The sequence below is a fragment of the Chinchilla lanigera genome, unplaced genomic scaffold (genome assembly GCF_000276665.1).
Source record: "Chinchilla lanigera isolate Chin_1 unplaced genomic scaffold, ChiLan1.0 scaffold00021, whole genome shotgun sequence".
Lineage (NCBI taxonomy): Eukaryota > Metazoa > Chordata > Mammalia > Rodentia > Chinchillidae > Chinchilla > Chinchilla lanigera.
In genome coordinates, this window is record NW_004955422.1 from 24301768 (window position 1) to 24319706 (window position 17939).

A 17939-nucleotide genomic window follows, 5' to 3' on the forward strand; every position below is an offset into this window, starting at 1 on the left:
TTGCCTCTGTCTCGTCCATATCCAGGTCCACATCTTTAGACAGAAAGACAGCATGGCTCTGTGTCCTTGCCTCTGGCTGTTCCCGTTCTTGCCCCTAGGCTGTGGGGAGGCGGCCAGTATCAGCTGGTCACTCTACATGATTAAAATACAATGTTTTAATGCATTATTATAACATAAAATTTAATGTTTAAAACATCCACGAAGGAGGAAATACCAAAACACTGAATAAGTGCAGCGCGAGATCCTGTCCTTAAGCAAGCCAGCCTCACCGGAGTCAGAATTCCCAGCGCAGAGAAAGTGCGTCCGTCAGGTCTGCGCGGAGGAGTGAGTGTCTGCTCCATCTTTCTCTTTTGAACTGAAACAGCAAGACTTTTCCCCGCACTCTCCTATGTTAGGTGAACAGCTGGGTGCTCACGCCAGAATCGCAGCTGCAGCCGGAGAGTGACAATCCGAGATGCCCAGCTACCCTCTCCCATAGCCCCGCCGGGGAGCGGGCGTCAGGTGCGTCCTGAAGAGAGGGCAGAGGGGCGGGGCGCGGGTCTCTCCCGGACTCTCATCTGCCACCTGCCGCCGCCCTGGGCGTGTGCTGGAGAAGCTGCGAACCTGCTGCCTGGCAGAGCCAGAGACACTGGGGGATCGGAGGGCTCGGCAGGGTGTGTGCTGTAGGGGGAGCTTGGAGGGCCTGCGGGAGTGTGAGGGAGGGAAGGAGAGGAGGAGGAGGAGTCCCAGACAGCAGGCCCGGCGCCGGAGCAGCCCTGCCCCCGGACCCGGGTACCCAGCCCCGGGAGCATGGCCTCTGTTGCCTGCGCCTTCTTCTCTGTCCTCTCTGCGCTGCTGCTTCTGTCCTTACGGACCCAGAGCCCAGCGGTAGCAGGAAACCCACGTAAGTACAGCCAATGGTTTAAAACTTGCACTAAGTAAGCTGCCTGGAAACTTCGTGATTTTTTGTTTTTCTAGTCAGTGGTGATATTTGGACCTAGAATTGCAGACCGTGCTCCTGAAAATAGAATAATAAAATTAAATAATAAATTTAATAAATAACAAATTTAATAAAACTAAAGTCTGTTGACTTAGAGTTTGAAAAAATAGAATTTTGTTGACAGCAGATTTTCCTCTTGTAAGGGAGTCTAAAACATCTGATGTATATTTGACTTTTAATCTATGTGTTTGAAGAATTATCGAGAACGTGAACGTTTTCACAAGACCGAAAAAAAATGTCATAATAAGGGATTATCCTGCAGAAGGTGTCGTTATTTTTAAGGATTGTAGCACTTTTTAGAAATTAAATCTGACAGGAAAATAACTAGCAGACATTACATCATACTGTATTGATTTCTATGTTAGCAGCTTACAGTTTTGCCGATCTTGGCAGTTTCACAGTTAAGATGCCCATTAACTCTTGTGTGCTGCAGGGACGGAGCACCTGTAGGGGAACATAGATTTTACAACCCAAATTTCATAGCCTGGCCAAACTACTGAGGGAATTACACTACAACATTCCCTTGGCAATTCATTTGTAATGCTGGAAAGTTTTTGCTTAAAGACAAATGTAGCCAGACAGGTGATCTTGAAAACAATTCTTCTCTGGGTGCTGGTATTTCACATTTTAAAATTTATCATAGGATGCTTTGTTTTTGATTTGGTAAAAATTTAGAGACTTTAGTTTTAGAATGTATCATATTCTAATGATGATGCTCCAAATAGTTCAGGACAGTCCAATGCATTCACCTTTTCTCATACACAGAAATGTGTTAAAATTATTTTGCATGACTTAAGTCTCTGAGAAATGTCTTCTTTTCTTGACTAACTTAATCCAGGTATGGGACTAGAACTTCAAAATATATTCCTGTTTGTACTAAAATCAACTTATTTTTTCTTTCACTGGAATCTCCCCACACTCAACCTCAGCCCCTTCCTACCAAATCTGTTTTAAAATCAGCAGACAGAATCCTGGCCACATTCAGAAATTTGGATTGTTACAGGATAACCAGGAGCAGATTTCAGCAATTTACCTAAAACCGTCATTAGAAAGTTTGTCGTCACTCAGTCTTTTCTTTCTTGGAGCCTCAAGCTGGGGTCTTTTCCACATACTGACACATCAGTGTGTCTATCTTGCTCCACCATATCATTGAATACCTTGTATGTTTCTCCTGAAAGTGAGCTCCTGGCCCCCTTAGCCACACGACATACAGTGGATCAGATATAACTTTAATTTGGTTTCATCAGTAAGACATGGATATTTAGATCAAGTCAAATTCCTTGGATCCTGTAACAGAAAGTTCTGTTTTACCTAAATAAATACATAAAAGAGAAATAAACTACTTGTCAAAAGGCATAGTAATCAACTGGTAGACTACAACAATAAAATACGTCACTAGAGGTCACCCTTACTGTTTAACAACAGGGCTCCATAAAGATTTCCTTTGCAAAAGGCAAAGCAGTGAAGTCAGCTGAGACCCCAGCATCTGGATTTGGTTCCACGGCTGTGACTGTTTTGTGTGCACAGGGTTAGTTATATTAATAGTATTTTGTTTGAAATCCAATGGAGGATTAAGAAGCCAGCAGAAATTAAGCTATTGTCTTTTGAAGTGAGGGTTCTTACCAGAAGACCAGGGGCCTTTGAGATGAACTATGTAGGGATCAGACACAGGTTTAGATGGTCCACATGGGGTGACCACCAAACTTTGCTTGACTGGTCACTGGATCACACTTAAAACGTCAACACTAGTTTTATGGAGTTTTTCTCTTAACAGTGTTTTTGCTGTTGAGGAAGCAATATATCTCTATATTCTTTTAGTATCTCTATATTCTTTTAGTATCTCTATATTCAACCTATCTTTGTTAACTTTAAAATACCTTACAGATCAAATAATTCCTTCAGATAAAATTCTATAACTAACAAAAATGAAACAATCTTGAAAACCAGTAAGAAAGGAAGAAAGGACATTTAAAAGTATCCCCCTCACATGGACACCATGACATGTTCGCATTTTTTTACAGCTCATTTTCAGAAGCAAAGCGTCATCCACCAAGGTGGCCTGTGGCTGGTAGCACAAAGCAGCTCTTTACACAAAGTGGGGTTATAAGAAGAGCAAGCTCAAGCGTTGGGGATATAGCTCAGCAGCACAAGCACCTGCCCAGAAAGTGCAAGGTCCTGAGTTTGATCCCCGGTACCCTGCAAAAAGAGTGTCTGAGAAGGGCAAACTCGATATTTGACACTTTAGGCAGTCCATGCATTCTACTTGAATATTAGTTCAAGAAACAAATAAACAAGAAAAGGGGGTTTCTCTTCTTCATTGTTGATGGACCCGGCCTGCCCTTTTCTCCCCTCCCCTCTTCTCTTCGCTTGCTTCTCTTCTTTTCTGTGTGTGTTTTGAATTATCCTGGTGCACTCTTCATCTTCCTAAAGGTGATATATCTATAATGTACTGCATCTTTTGCATTTATGGATAATTTCTGATCATTAAAAGCAGTGAACATTTCCTGTTTTTCTTCTGAGCTCATAAACGGAAGTGGGTATAAAGTTTTGATGGCAGACTTGCAGTTGGTTTTGTGTTTATGATTGATCTGTTGTTATCAGTCCTTTCACTTGTTAGGAAAGGACATGAGTAAAACCTTGCACACACCTCACCATATTACAACTATTCTTGTGCTGCTCTTGTTTGATTTGAGCAGCAGGACAGGCAGTGCAGGAGGACTTGACTTCCAGTGTACTGTAGGTGAATCAACATTGGTTCCTAATAACGGGAGCCTTATTGCTCTCATAATTTATCTCTGAGTTCTTTTCCTGTCTCTTCACTTTGTCATCTGCCTAGGGATGAACGAACAGTCATCTGCTGCTCTCATACAGCACCTGAAGACAATCACAGGAATAAAGAGAGCTATTGTGTTCAGTTCTGGGCTCTAACCCCAGGGATACATAATTGAGTAGTAGGGTAGATTTTATGGAAATACCCATAATTGGTAAAATGCTGAGCAGCATTTTACTTTTACGTAAATTTTCATTGAATAAATTTACTCATTGCTTAGGTGAAGACACTTTTAATTACTTTTATTTTCTTTGCTAAATAGTCATGTTTTCGAGTTCAGCCAAGCTAAGAAAAGAAGGGCCAACCTGCCATACAGCATGTGGTTTAGCAGGGAAATTCACTTGTGCTGTGATATGGTGATACATGTCAGGAAAACTGTCTTATACAATATAGGAATAATTACTTCAGCAGATGTTTTACTTGGGATCTTCTAATAATTCCATTGTTGAAAAGTATCTGGAGATGAGTAACAGACTGTTAATTTAGTATTAAATGACACTCTATAAAAATTTGGGTCCAGATTACTTTTACTCATTTTTTTCTAAACTCTAAATAGATAAACTTTGCAGAGGATAAGTAGACCAGATAAATCATAATCAGCCCTCCAAAATTAATCAGATCATAGAAAAAAATCAGATTACTTGCTTTTCCATTTCCTCCCTGTTTCTTTTCCTAATGAACATAAAGCCGTCCAATAGGGCTGGACATGTGGGCAGCCATATGGGTAGGGGGTGGCTCATCAGCATGTTGCAGGGTTCAGAGACATGGCATGGTGAAGAAGGCATCCAAAGGGTGGCAAAGGTTGGATACATGGGAGGTGGCGCTGGTAGTGACCTAAAGCAGATTGTCAGAGGTTGAATGGGGTAAGGAGGGAGGCAATCCACATTGAAAGAGACTAAGAAAGCATAGCTACTAAATGCTATGCATGACCCAGGCTGAATGCTTACTGTCTAAAGGTTACAAGCAACTGGTGAAACTTGAACATGATCTGAGGATTAAGAGGGGAAATGTACCCATGATTATAGTGTTGAATGTATTAGAGTTATGTGGGAAAATATCTTTGTTGTAGGAAAAGCACATTAAAATCTTCAGGGGTGATGATGTATAGGAACATAGTTCTTCAACCTTTGTAAACTTGAGATTGTTTCTAAATTAAATGGTTATTTTTAAAAATCAATAAACTTACATTAAAAGAAGCATGGACAAATAGATTACCATAAATAAGTCAATAAATTTAAATTGATGCTTTAAACCAGCCTGTCCAATATGACTTGACTTTCAAGATGCCAGATGGGTGTCACATGTCCAGCTTGGACGCAGGTGTTAGAGTGAACCGCCCTGCTCACACACCAGGGTTGGTAAGGTGAGGGGAGGGAACCTAACGAGCATCAGAGTATCATAGAAATGGCCTCCTATTACAGAATTTAACAAGTGCTGACATTGCTATTAACAAACAGATGTATGGAAAATATCTTCATCCTGGAAAAATTAATTCATGTCCTGAAACATTAATTGTTGGAGACTATATAAATTATGTAAAAATTGCTAGCTCCATGTCAGGGCTTCTTTTTAATTTGGAGCTAGTCCATATGGAGGACAGCCATGAACACACTGAATAATAAAGAGGAATGGTGAGCCATGCCTTCTTCAGACTTGTCCATACGTTCTTCTGTGTACAGTGCTATTTCTTTCTTTCCATGTGTCACTTGCCTTTTAAATTCTTAAAAAAGCTTAGCATTATTTTAATGAGAGTTTAAATAAAAACTTTTATGTAGAAGGTACTAAAAGTTCTTGTTACAAATCTGAATTGATCTACGCATTGCTATCTAAAGGGAATTCTTTAGGAAAAGTACACATTATTCACAGTGAGCAGAAGCAATAATGATAAATTTAGAATCTATTTTTTCTTGTGAAAATATCTGTTTCAAGTGGTTTTGAGTTGCCGTCCAGTCACCTTCAGTCACTTTAAGAAAGTCTAACTTTTTAAAAATAGGTATAAAATAATCCTGAAGAAAACATTTTGTGTCATTTTCAGTTGTGATCTTCTAGCTGAACAATATAGGGTCATGTGCATGGAAATACAGTGAGTCTTCACCAGACTTCCAAACAAGCTGGGAGAGGTTTGGGTTGCATAACACCTGAAGCTTCTGATCATGTGTTTCATTCAGAATCTCAGAGGATACTGCTTGCAGAATTGGAAACGACAGGGAAAGAAAAGTAAGGAAATTTAGGTACCAGGCACGCTCTTTTCTTTTGTAAAATGTATCACCTTTTAAAAAGGCATACTTCTTTAAGTTGGTCCCTAGATATTTTCTTTGTTACAAAGTGAATCCTTGGCATATATACTATTGACTCTTGAATTTTGCACAGAAGAAGTTGGAAATTTCAATAATTCTGTTGCCAGCTATCTTTATAGATTTATTCTTAAACTTAATGTCGAGAATTGTCTGAGACCAGCAAAACATATAGTTAAGAAGTTAATTAAGGACAAACCAAGGGAAACAGTAACAGTGGCTTTATCTGTTATACCTTTGCACAGTTTCTCTTGAAATCACATTAGAGGGATGAATCTGTGATATTTCTATGATTCTTATCTTACTGATTATGATACTTATCTTTTTTTACTTCTCCTTCCAACTACTTCAATAGAAGTTTATCTAGCATGTGCTTTCAGACTCTGTGCTGGGCAGGTAAAGCACACAATTGGGCGAGACTTCTCTTGTAGCTTCAAAGTGCTCACAGGTGATTAACAGGAAAAGCTACACATGTCAGCCATGGAGCTCCAAAACATATGCAAAGCCTAATGCTATTGTACAGAAAGGCACTGTGGTACAAAAGCATCTTGGGTATAACTAGCATATTTTTTATGACATAAGAATAATTTCTATCAAATATTTATGAACGTTACTTCAGAAATTTTTTTGGATTTTTTTTTCTGAAGTATAATGAAGGAACACATTAGCAAATAGACTTTGGAGGCAGTTTTCCCTAAATGATACGCTTTCTTCTTGAATTCTGCAGTGAGTACATGAGATGGTATGGGACCTGTCATGCAGAATGCAGCACAGGCTTCGTTACCTTCCAGGCTCTCTGCACATCTTCACAGTTTTCAAATGCTTTTCTGGGAAACGTAGGTTAAAATTTTTTGGAAAATTACATCAGTATATATTTCTCTATTTTTCTCAGTTCCCAATGTAGCATATTTGCTGAATTCTGAAAATTATTCCTGCTTTTGCTATCCGGAGTCCAGTGTACTGGTGAAATCCAGCAAGGCTCTGCTGTGGTGCTGGAGCATTTAAAGTTATAGAGATAGTAGATTAGCAGCACTCCAGGATTCCATGGGTGTTTGGGCATTTAGAAAATATTGGGTGCTCCTTATGTCAAGTGTGTTAAATGTAGTTACTGAGATTACACTGATCTTTATTTGTAAAACTCACAAGTCCTAATGTCTGATTCACCTATATAATGTTGTCACTGCTAGAAAAGTGTGCGGAAATATTTTTGTATCAGATATTTTGTGGTCTTACTAAGCATAAAATACTGTTCTTCCTGCTTGAGAGAAACTTCAACATGAGTTTTATTTTTCTGTTGTGTCTTACATTATGTAACTATCTTAATGGTGTTCAAAGAATAACTTTAGACAAATTGAAGTAAGCAGAATTTATTTGAGCAAAGAAATGTTTCATGAATCAAGAGGCAGAGGGAACACTGTTCAGAACGCTCTACCTCACCACAGATATAGCTACATTTATTTCCAGGGAACAAGAAGTGACTGACAGAAATGGCCTGATTGGTTGCCAGTCACATTTGCCTTAAATGATCGTATTTTGGCAGATTTGACCCTCTGGTTGGCTGGAGGTCCAGCTGCTGTGGATGGCTGATTGTTAAAAGAGTATACTTTCAGTGTGGGTAATAACATATGAGGTTACAGTTCACCGTGTATGGAGAAACCTTTAGACCAAATTTAAAATGTGTGTAGAGACAGCCTTAGGCAAAACTTAATTCATTTTGACAATGACAACTTATGCTTTTAGAAAATCTACTGTAATTCCAATATTCTTTATGAAGTGATATTCACTCAGGCAAATTCTATGCACTGGGTTTTATTTCTGTTGTTCCCTAGGCTATGTGTGCAATCTAACAAATCACCAGGAGAGACTCTAGACTACTTTTGCATCTATCTCATTGAATACAGTTGATATTTTCCCACATTGTAGCAATACAATTAATTCTATATGCTTTCTTTTCTTCATGGAACTTAACCAATTGTTCACAAAGAAACAAGTACATACAAAATATGCAGTTCAAAATCTTCTGATATACATTCAAGGTATACATAGTTATTAGCCCAAATATCTCAGTGCATATGTTGGAAATTAGTAGCTCAATAATCATGCTAGAAAACAAGAGGCGGCCTTTTAATGAGAAAATATATGGAATGCCTGAAAGTGCAATGACTACAATATTGGGATGAAGGGCAGAGGAGTAACCCAAAACACACATGAGAAAGGAAATGATTCCAGGGCTTCCTAAAGTTTGGACACCAGAAGCAGGTAGTCCTCATAGATAACAGTTAAACTACTGGATCAAAGTCCCCACAACCCCCTGCAGTTTTTATACACCAGGACACAAACCGTGGAGGATTGCTTCCAGGTGGGAGTGACCTGCATGGTTCTAAGGATTAAAGGTTGGGGCCATTTCCTGCAATGTTAAAGGCCTGAGGCAAAGAGGAGGAGTTTCCGTGCCATATAACAAAGTATTCCCCAGTCATTTGCCTGCAGAGGTCTCTACAATGGAATTTTTCCAATTTACTGCTGCAGATACTGCTTTTTATGGGTCCTGTCTTCCTATAGGTCACTCTCTTCTGATTACCTGGCTCCGACTGCAGCTGCCTTAGCCCCCATGCGTACTGTGCAATGGCACTGTGAGAATTTTAACCACATCAAGGTTTAGGCACAAAATTCATACCACCCCTATGTGCAGGTGGAACCCAACCATCAAATTTAGGTTAAAGCAGTCCTGGGGTAGTGATGTACTCATACACCTGGAAAAAACAGAAAATGTGGGACACTGGGGATGTTTGAGGGCTATAACACCTGTGTTCTTTCTTCTTTAGGGTGCAGGTTACATGACTGTGGGCATAGGTCAAAACTGACAGGACTATTCACCTTTAAAATAATTTAAATTCACAGGACTTTTACTCTGTAAATTACACTACAATACAAATATTAGACGTTTAAAAAATTAAGGTAGATGATTTCCTTGTGTCCTCATTTATCTTTTTGAGCTATTGTTTCCCCAAAGCTGCAGCCTGTGTGCTAACGTTTGCTGGCATTTTCCTTACAGACAGTTGTGATGTTCCCCTGGCCTCCGCCTTGCCCCTGTCCTCCTTCAGCAGTTCCTCAGAGCTGTCCAGCAGCCATGGCCCTGGATTTGCAAGGCTTAATAGAAGAGATGGTGAGTCTGCTTTCAGCTTCTTATTGACCTTTGTCAAATCTTGATTTTCCTTTAATGAAATTATTATAATTTATTGCTATTTTAGAGAAGAAAATACAGTTCTAAATAAGCATATGTATTCCCATTTGAAACCCTTGAGGACGTGTTTGGTATCAATAAATTGGTCACTTTTGCTCCATGGACTGGCTGAACTTCTCTTGGTGCAGTCTTTATAGGCTTTGGAACAAGTCACATGTGACTTTGACAGTGTTTGGGCTTTCTATAAAATCAATTCAACATTGAAGTATTTACGGAAGGCTTTGAAATCTGCCCAAGGTTGTGTAACCTCTAACCTAAAGAAAATATAAAGCAGGTCCTATAGCCATTTTTATTTGTTTTCCTACTACAAGTATAAATTTCTTGTGTATATTGCTCCAGATTATTTAATTTGCCCTATTTGGATAATAAAATTGGCAGAATAAATAAGCAATTGGAAACTATTTTTACTGTGTCTTAACTACAACTTCTAATTTATTTTTCAATTGATTCTCTTACTTGATTCTCTCTCTGCCACCCACTGAGGAGGAAAAAGTGTATAACTGTTTATTCGTGCTCCACCATGAATATTCCATTTATATTTGTAAACTTATCTTAAGAGGAGTATGTTTTCTTGTACATATGTTTAAAGAGAAGTGTAGAAAATTTAATGTTAACTTTTTGTGTGTGGTGGTTTAGAAAAGTTTTCCCTAAAGGTCCAGGGTTTGAAGGCTTGGTCATCAGTCCATAGTTCTGCTGGGAAGTGATAGAAACTTCAAGAGGTGGGATGGAGTGGAAAGTTATGTTACTGGAGATGTGACCTTCAAGTGGATAACTGGACCCCAACACTTTCCTGCTTCTCTTTCCTTTGTGGATGCTATAAAGTGAGAGCTTTCTTCACCATGCATTCCCTCTTGGTTTACTGCTGTGCCACAGTCCAAAGGCAATGAAGCCAAGCCACCATGGATCCAAAACCTCTGAAACCATGAGCCAAAATAAACTTTTCCTCTTTTTTAATGTGATTATCTCAGGAATTTTGTTACAGTAATGGAAAGCTGATTAACACACTACATAAAATGTAGGGAACTTTAAACACAATTGTCTTGGTTACTTTTCTCTCGTTGCTGAGACAAAATACCCAACGCCCAAAATGAAGGAAGGAAAGGTTTATTTAGCTTACAGTTTGTGGAGTTTTCAGTCCATACTTGGCTGGCTCCGAGGCAGAAGATAACAAAGCAACAAAAGCAAGGGGGAAACGGCAGCTGAACGGCAAAGCAGCCAGAGCAAAAACCGGAGGAATGGCAGCAAGCAGCTTTTTTCTTGCCTTACATGGTAAACAGGCTACCCCCACCTAAGGAGTGTGTAGCTCTCACATAATCTCCATGCCCTCCACTTCCACAGGCTCAGGATGTATACAAAGTAAGTATCCTGGCTTCCTGCTGAGTCATTTAGCCAAACCTCTAGCTCCCCAAGTTGACACAATGTATCAACCATAACAACAATATACAGTGTGACAAGGCATCATCCTGCATTTTTTTCAAATAAAACCTAAAGTAAAATTCTTTGACTAAGTCCTCAGGAAACTGAATTTACACAATTAACCAAAAACCATTTTAGGCCTATATGAAAAAGACATAGGAAGCATATACTATAAAACTAGGCTTCACTATATCTGTGATACCTTCTTTCTTATTATTTGTGCCCTTTTCCTCTTTGCTCTCTACTACTGTCTTTTGCTTATTCACTATTTGAGCACATTTAGCTCATTGCACATTGGATTGAATTAATATATCCTGGCCTTTGCTATAGGCAGGGTGGTTATCAAAAATGAACAGCTTAACTTTTCATTTTGCTTAAATACATTTACATTAATAATTTGCAAGTATACAAATAATATATAAATTTGCAAATGTCACATAAGCAAGTACATTTGCTAAAATACCTTTAAGTCTGTTATTTCATTCATCACTAAGATTTCCCTGTGCATGATTTTCCTGCAAGTCTAAATGATTGTTTTCATTATCACTGAAGCAGTAATTGGCATGGGACACAGAAATAAAGGAGAATTAAGGGTCATCTCAAGCCATAGCTCTTCTTAATGTCAAATCATATTTTATATTAAACTATGTGACTGTGAGGATTATCCATCATAGGGGTCATTTTTATTCTTGGTTCATGTTCCCACAACTCATATTATTCAAAGCCTTGATAACAGTCTTTATTAAATTTATTTTCATGTGGATAAAAGAAAAACAGGCCTATTTTATTACTTTAATTAGCTGTCAACTGAGTTGATTACAAATTCATTGTTGTAGTTATTGTCCATGGGTTTGATATTTTTTCTCCCTTATCATAACCTGCAATATTCAATGAAAGAATTTGAAATTGGAAGTGATTTATTGAAGGCTGCAGATTATCTCTAGTGTTTTAATATTTTTTATTAGATTTAGAATGTTTTGTAGATGGTTGAATAAACAAGTGTTCTGACCATAAATAATTAAACCAACAAATGGATGACCCCATGTCACAGACATGAAAGCCTTTCTCTAGGGGAGTGTAAAGACCTGAAAGATACATTTCACAGGCAGAAAACTAATAATCACCTAGCTATATAGCCTGGTACTTTGTACCCATGTGATAAGAAAATTCCATGAAAAGAGTTGTGATCATTACTAAAGCTCTGGCATGAGGGATGAGAGAACTACGAAAGCTGCATAGTAAATTAGTTTTATCTGACCCATTTGAAGGCAGCAAAATGAACATTTTAGGGATGTCATCATTCAGGCCTCTTAGATATTAATAAACTAATTCTTCCAGTTTACTAAATAAAGAATAAAGTGTATTAACACAAGTTAATAAACTTATAACACCAAGTTATTCTCTTTTTATGGCAAAGATTCAATTTTCCCATTTTATAAGCTAGAAGCATAGTACAAAATTACTTTCCACTTATAAAAATATAGTAGTATGAGTACTGGGCATATTAGAATATAATTAATTCAATATGTTTTTTGTTTTCCACATTTTCATAGTTGATGTTTTAGTATAACTTGAATTTTAACATGTCGGTAAAATCCACATTGTTTTTAAAATTGACACATAGGGACTGTACATATTAGGGTATACAATGTGATAATGTCATTTAGGTATACAAAGTATGGCAGTTAAATCTGGGTAGTTAGTATTTCTATCTCCTTAAACTAGTAGCATTTCTTTGTTTTGGGAAAGTTCAAAAACCTCTTTTGTAATTCTTTATAAAGTCTATGATAAATTGTTGTAACTACAGTCACCCTATTGAAAATGCATGTTTTACACCAAAATCAGTGCTATTATTTTAGCAAGATCCATAGTAGCATTTACAAGGAAGGGGGTGTGGCTGAGGGTGAGAAGTAATGGTCACACATGCCTGCAGCTGACAGACCCTTGAAGTGATTGCACAATGTGCTGTAATGAAATGCTTTTCCTATGCAGTAGGGAAACCTCAAAGTCTGTTTTTGCAACCTAAAGTTGCGCATTTGAACCGAGGATAATTTAAAGCAATAGAATACAATAACCTTCTATCCTTGCTCCCAGAGGCAACAAAATGCTTTCTTTTTTTTAGACCTCTTCCATCTGGTTAGTATTGTCAAAAGGTTTCAGGGCTGGGGATCTAGCTCAGCGGCAAAGCACCTGACTGGCAAGCGCAAGGTTGGGAGTTCGGTTCCCGGTACCGGAGAAAAACAAACAAACAAAAAAACATTTCGTATATAGCTAAACACTCTGTAATTATGATTTCCTACATACACGTCTTGTTTTTTGTTTACCACTATTGAGACTTTGTATGGTCCAGAACCTCTTCTAATGTTCAGAAAGCATTCTGGTGCAGCAAAGTGACGAGTGGAAAAATGATGTTAGATACCTCATTAACAAAGCTGACTCCAGAGCTGGGGAGCAGCTGTGTGGAACTGCAATTGCCTAACATACAAAAGGCCCTGGGTTTGACCTGCAGCACTGCAAAGAGGGAAAAAAAGACATCTGTTGTTCGGTACACCTTAATAGAGACTGATTTTAAAAGCTGGTGAAGGTTTTATTGTTCCCAAGTAGTGTTCTCCTTCTCTATGGTCTCAGTGTGTCACAAGCATTTCCAGCGTGCACTGGTCATGGGCTGCATCCCAGAAGAATACCTGTGGACTTTGCTTGTTGGGCCTTTTCCTGCTACTTAAAAGTATTCAAAATTTGCTTGTTAGATATTTAGCTAACTAATAGTTTTCTGTTACTAGAGAGTACTTTTGAATATTTAGGAAAACAGTCCTAAGGGTAAAAGTTAGTTGACATTAACTAATTACCAGAAAAATGTTCACATGGATTCCTTATACTTCATGGGACATTCCACATCTGGTGCTGAAACCTTTCCTGCACTTTCCTGAAATCTTATGAGCAATTGGAGGAGCCCAGAGGTGAGCTGGCAGGTGAAGCCCTGGGTGTTATGGTTTGTGCCTAGATGTTTCCCCAAAGCTTCATGCACTTTTAGGTGGCAGCTGAATCTAGAGGTTGTGATTGATTAGTAGTACAATGCTTGGATTAAGAGTTCTTGGATTAAGGGTGAGTGATTGCTGGATCAGTCCACTGACCGGATTGGCACCATTCTCATCCCAGTAGTTTGGGTAAGACAAAAGGCGCAGAAAGAGGTTGTAGTGGACTGACAACTGGTGGTCAACTTATAACCCCCAGCTGAACTGAATAAGCGTGGTGGTGAGTGTGGGAGGCCCACCTGGGGATTGTGGCCAGCAGCATAAGAGACAGAACTGGAGAAGGAAAAGTTAGGCTGTTGGGAGCTGAAAGGCTGTTGGAGCTTGTAGAAGCTGTAAAGAGCTGTTAGTTCTGTTGGAGGAGCTCATCATGCTGTCTTTTCTGATGAATTTGGCTGTTTTCATCCTCCAAGGAGCTCGGGACCTTGTTGGCACTGAGAATAGCTTCGGCTCACTTTAGGGGAGCTCTGATCCTCACATGAGCATCACTTCCTGGCTCTGGAGGGGAAGATGGTGCACTGCCAGTCTCCTGGAGAAGCTTGCTGCGTTGGCTTTCCTCATGGGAACTCAGCTGTCTTCACTGGAGGAACTCAGGACCTCACTGTTACTGAGGAGGGCTGTGGTACTTTTGGGGGAGCTCTGGTTCTTACTTTGAGCATCACTTCCTGGCTCCAGTGCAGAACCCTCAGCCTGCTAGCACAGATCCTTCCTCCCGCTGGCACAGACTTTCTGGGTTCCACCACTGACCTTTGGGCCATCCCATCACAGATCCGTGAAACAGGCCCACATGAGATACTGTTATGGGCTCTAGGCCTCCAGTTGGACTCATAGGAGGCACTGAAATGAGCTCTAGGTCTTCAGCTCATGCGGGACATTTCTGTGGGATCTAGGCTCTCGGCTGGTTTCCTTGGTCTTAGTGTGTGGACAGATTTCCTGCACTCTCTTGTATATGATTCTTTGGGCAACTATTATAAATAATCACATAAAATATGTGTCCTGTATTATATTGTTTTTCCTTGCAAAAATATCACCCAAACCAACACAGAGGTTTATTTCCCTGTTTTTTGCTCTTGTTGCTTTTGCTGTCTCACACTGCCATGAACTGTTGCCCCTCTGCTATGTGCCACCCTGCCTTAGAGTCAGCTGATATAGACTGAAACCTCTACAAACTGTGAGCTAAATAAACCTTGCCGCCTCTAACTTTGGGTGCTGGGTATTTTGCCTCAGCAATGAGAGAAGAGTAACTAAGACACTGGGTGTCCATCCCCAAAGGAAGGCCCATGTCCTGCTAGCACATGCCATGTGTCTGTATGGGTCAGGAGGGCCCAGGCAATGGGGAAAGTAGAGGACAAGTTGAGAAACTCAGGCAGGTCTAGGGCTATTAAAGGTAGCACAGATGAGGTGGCTGGGAGGGTGAGGCCAGTACCTCAAAACGCAGCCTCATATATGAAGCAGAAACCTATGCCATAGTAGCCAGTACATCTGTCCTGCATCTCCTGCCCTGGACAAACTCTGAAACATGAGTGGCTGCAAACATTTTAGTGACTCTTCCATTAGAACTCTGCCCTGGCCTGCTTCCTATGGGTACCCTAGTGGGTGACCAGGCCTGTGCAAGGGTCCCACTGAGTCTTTTCTTTGCATCTGATGAAAGGAAAAGCAGCATTCGTTCCTGGGAATCAGCACACATCTCCCACATGACCTCCTCTTAGCCTTCTCCCAGCTTCATGGGCCTTTTGGTATCCTTAGGCTACATTTGCAGTTCTCCAAGAGTCTCCCACTTCCCTTCTTAAGACTGCAGTATTTGACTCTTCTTGTGGGGATGTCAGCTGAAACTGGGTTGGGAAGAGTCCTGTTACATATGGGAGCTTGCACCTGTCCTACGGAACTGCAAGTGACAGCATCATAGTATATCACGAATAGTTTAAATGCCTAAATTAACATTTTATTTTCTAGCATATAAAGACAAGAAGTAATGTACAGTATTTACTAGTTTTTCTCTCCTGAAAGCCAAAGACAGCATAAAAAATTGAATTAGATTTGTGTCAACTGCACAGGTGGAAAAAGGGAAATAAGACCGAGATAAAGAAAATGATGATTCTATTATCATGATGTGTAATGATCAAAGCATAGAAAATTCACCTGCAATTTAAGAGCTCTGTTGTTGAGTAATGGCATGACTAGAAGATGAACTTAAAATGAATGGGTTGGGAAAGGGTTCAAAGTTCTATTTGGTGTTATTTCATGGTACCTGGTAAGACCAAAGGATATTTTCTGGTGTGGGAAGACATGATCACTTCATGTAAGTTTTAATTTTTCACCTGGACAGGACAGGCGTCTCACCCATAGACCCAGCTTGATTTTGCTATAGTGATAAAATTAAGGTGTTAGTTTGAAACATGTCAACATAATGATTAAAGAAACTAGGAAGTAGATAAAAAGTTATGATCAGGGTGAAGTTTCACTTTTATTTTAGAAATCAGTCACACAGATTTGTACAAGCTTAGCTTCTTGGCAGTGCATATGAAAATGAGTATAGAATTTTAGTAGGTCTCAAGTAGCATGCTAGACAAATTCAGCAAGCAAAATGAAAGTCTCAAAAGTTGACTATAATAGGCATCCTAGAGACATTGGCAGGTGGGAACTTCAGGGAAGCCTTAAATCTTCTCATTCAATAGACCAACTTGTTGGGTCTGTGTGCATAGATGAAAACCAGGAGGCAATTTATAACATATTTAGAAATTGTAATCATTCTTCTCCTACTCAGAATTGGAAGGAATTATTAGATTATCTCGTCTAGTTTATAGAAGTTCAAACTTTCCTGTTTGTAGATGCTTCCATCTCATCTTCTTTGTGTCTATCTTTACCTAATAAAATACATCAGTACTATCTTCCCTGCATGGTGTTCTGGCACAACACTTCTCCCAGGGCAGCATCTTGAAGCTCTAATCCCCAGGCTCCTAATCACCTGCAGAGTTATGTTGAGGAGCCCAAATGCTACCTATAAACAGTGTCTAAGGGCAGGGAGGCTTTAAAGGATTTTGATTGACAAATAGACTTCAGAAGCAAATCGACTTCATAAACTATTGATTTACCTCATTTTTCCTCCAACCATTCTGTCACAGTTAGAAGCCCTGAAAGATTAATTTCTAGGCATAAACTAGTCTTGTTTGAAGTTGAAACATTATAAAGATAATAAAGGGAAAAAAGCTTGGATTGGAAATTATACAATATTAGAAAACATAAAACATTTCTGATTTTATGAAACATTACTCATTGCATTAAACGTAAATATAAAGTGCAAGCAATATCTTGATAGACTCCAGAGCTGGTCAGTACAGTTTGAACCCTGTTTACCAAGAGTATTTCACTCAGAGATTTGACGGTTCTGGACCCCTAATAGATATTGGGTCACTTGAAGAGAAAATTGACCTGTTGGAAATTTCAAGATGACCAGGGGCAGTTTGCATTTCCACACCTTTCACATTGCATGATTTGAAGCTCACAAGAATTCTGTGGCTTATTTCATGTAAAAATAAGACTGAAATAAATGAATAAATCCTCAGGGCAAGAAATAAGATTTTGAGCAGAAATGGAGAAAATTTTTTTGATACTACTATCAGAGATCATTCAAACATTTATATATGTTAATAGAATATGTTTATTCTTTTTTCCTGTAACTCTTTTGGGGTCACTAACTGGAAATTTCTCAAAGTTAACATATGGTTTATGTGTTTAATATGAGAATTCAAATGATATCATCGAAAATAGTAAATTCTTAAGACTTTTGAATGAATGAATAACGATGATCTGTATTAAGAAAATAGGTTTTATGTGATATATACACACAATTATAGGACTTGATGAGTGATCAATAATTGACTGAGCTATGTAGTCATTGCATTGGTTTCATTGCGATAAACATTTTGTTGATTTAGCAAATAAACTCGTAGGTGAACTAGTCTTACTTTTGATGTCTGGTCCGCCGCCTTCTGTCTGAGTCAAGTGAATTTGTGAAAATCTAATGTCTCATTTTAGGGAATTTTGACAGCTAATGAATGTTGTGATTGTGTTTAAGAGGTAAAATCATTGTCTATTCTGTGTATAATTTCATGTGTTGGCTAACATCTCTCTCTCTCTCTCTCTCTCTCTC

The 17939-nt window shown here is 39.1% G+C and overlaps 1 protein-coding gene across 1 annotated transcript in view; it reads left to right on the forward strand.

The window, feature by feature from the left end:
* Nucleotides 1-276: 276 nt before the first annotated feature.
* The window catches only part of LOC102027871 (contactin-associated protein-like 3), a 113349-nt gene continuing 95686 nt past the window's right edge, over nt 277-17939 (forward strand). Inside the window, exons 1-2 of the mRNA XM_005384980.2 lie at nt 277-883; nt 9156-9266. Of these exons, the coding sequence (XP_005385037.1) occupies nt 790-883; nt 9156-9266 (205 nt within the window). The 5' untranslated portion in view covers nt 277-789. The remainder of the gene's footprint in view (nt 884-9155; nt 9267-17939) is intronic.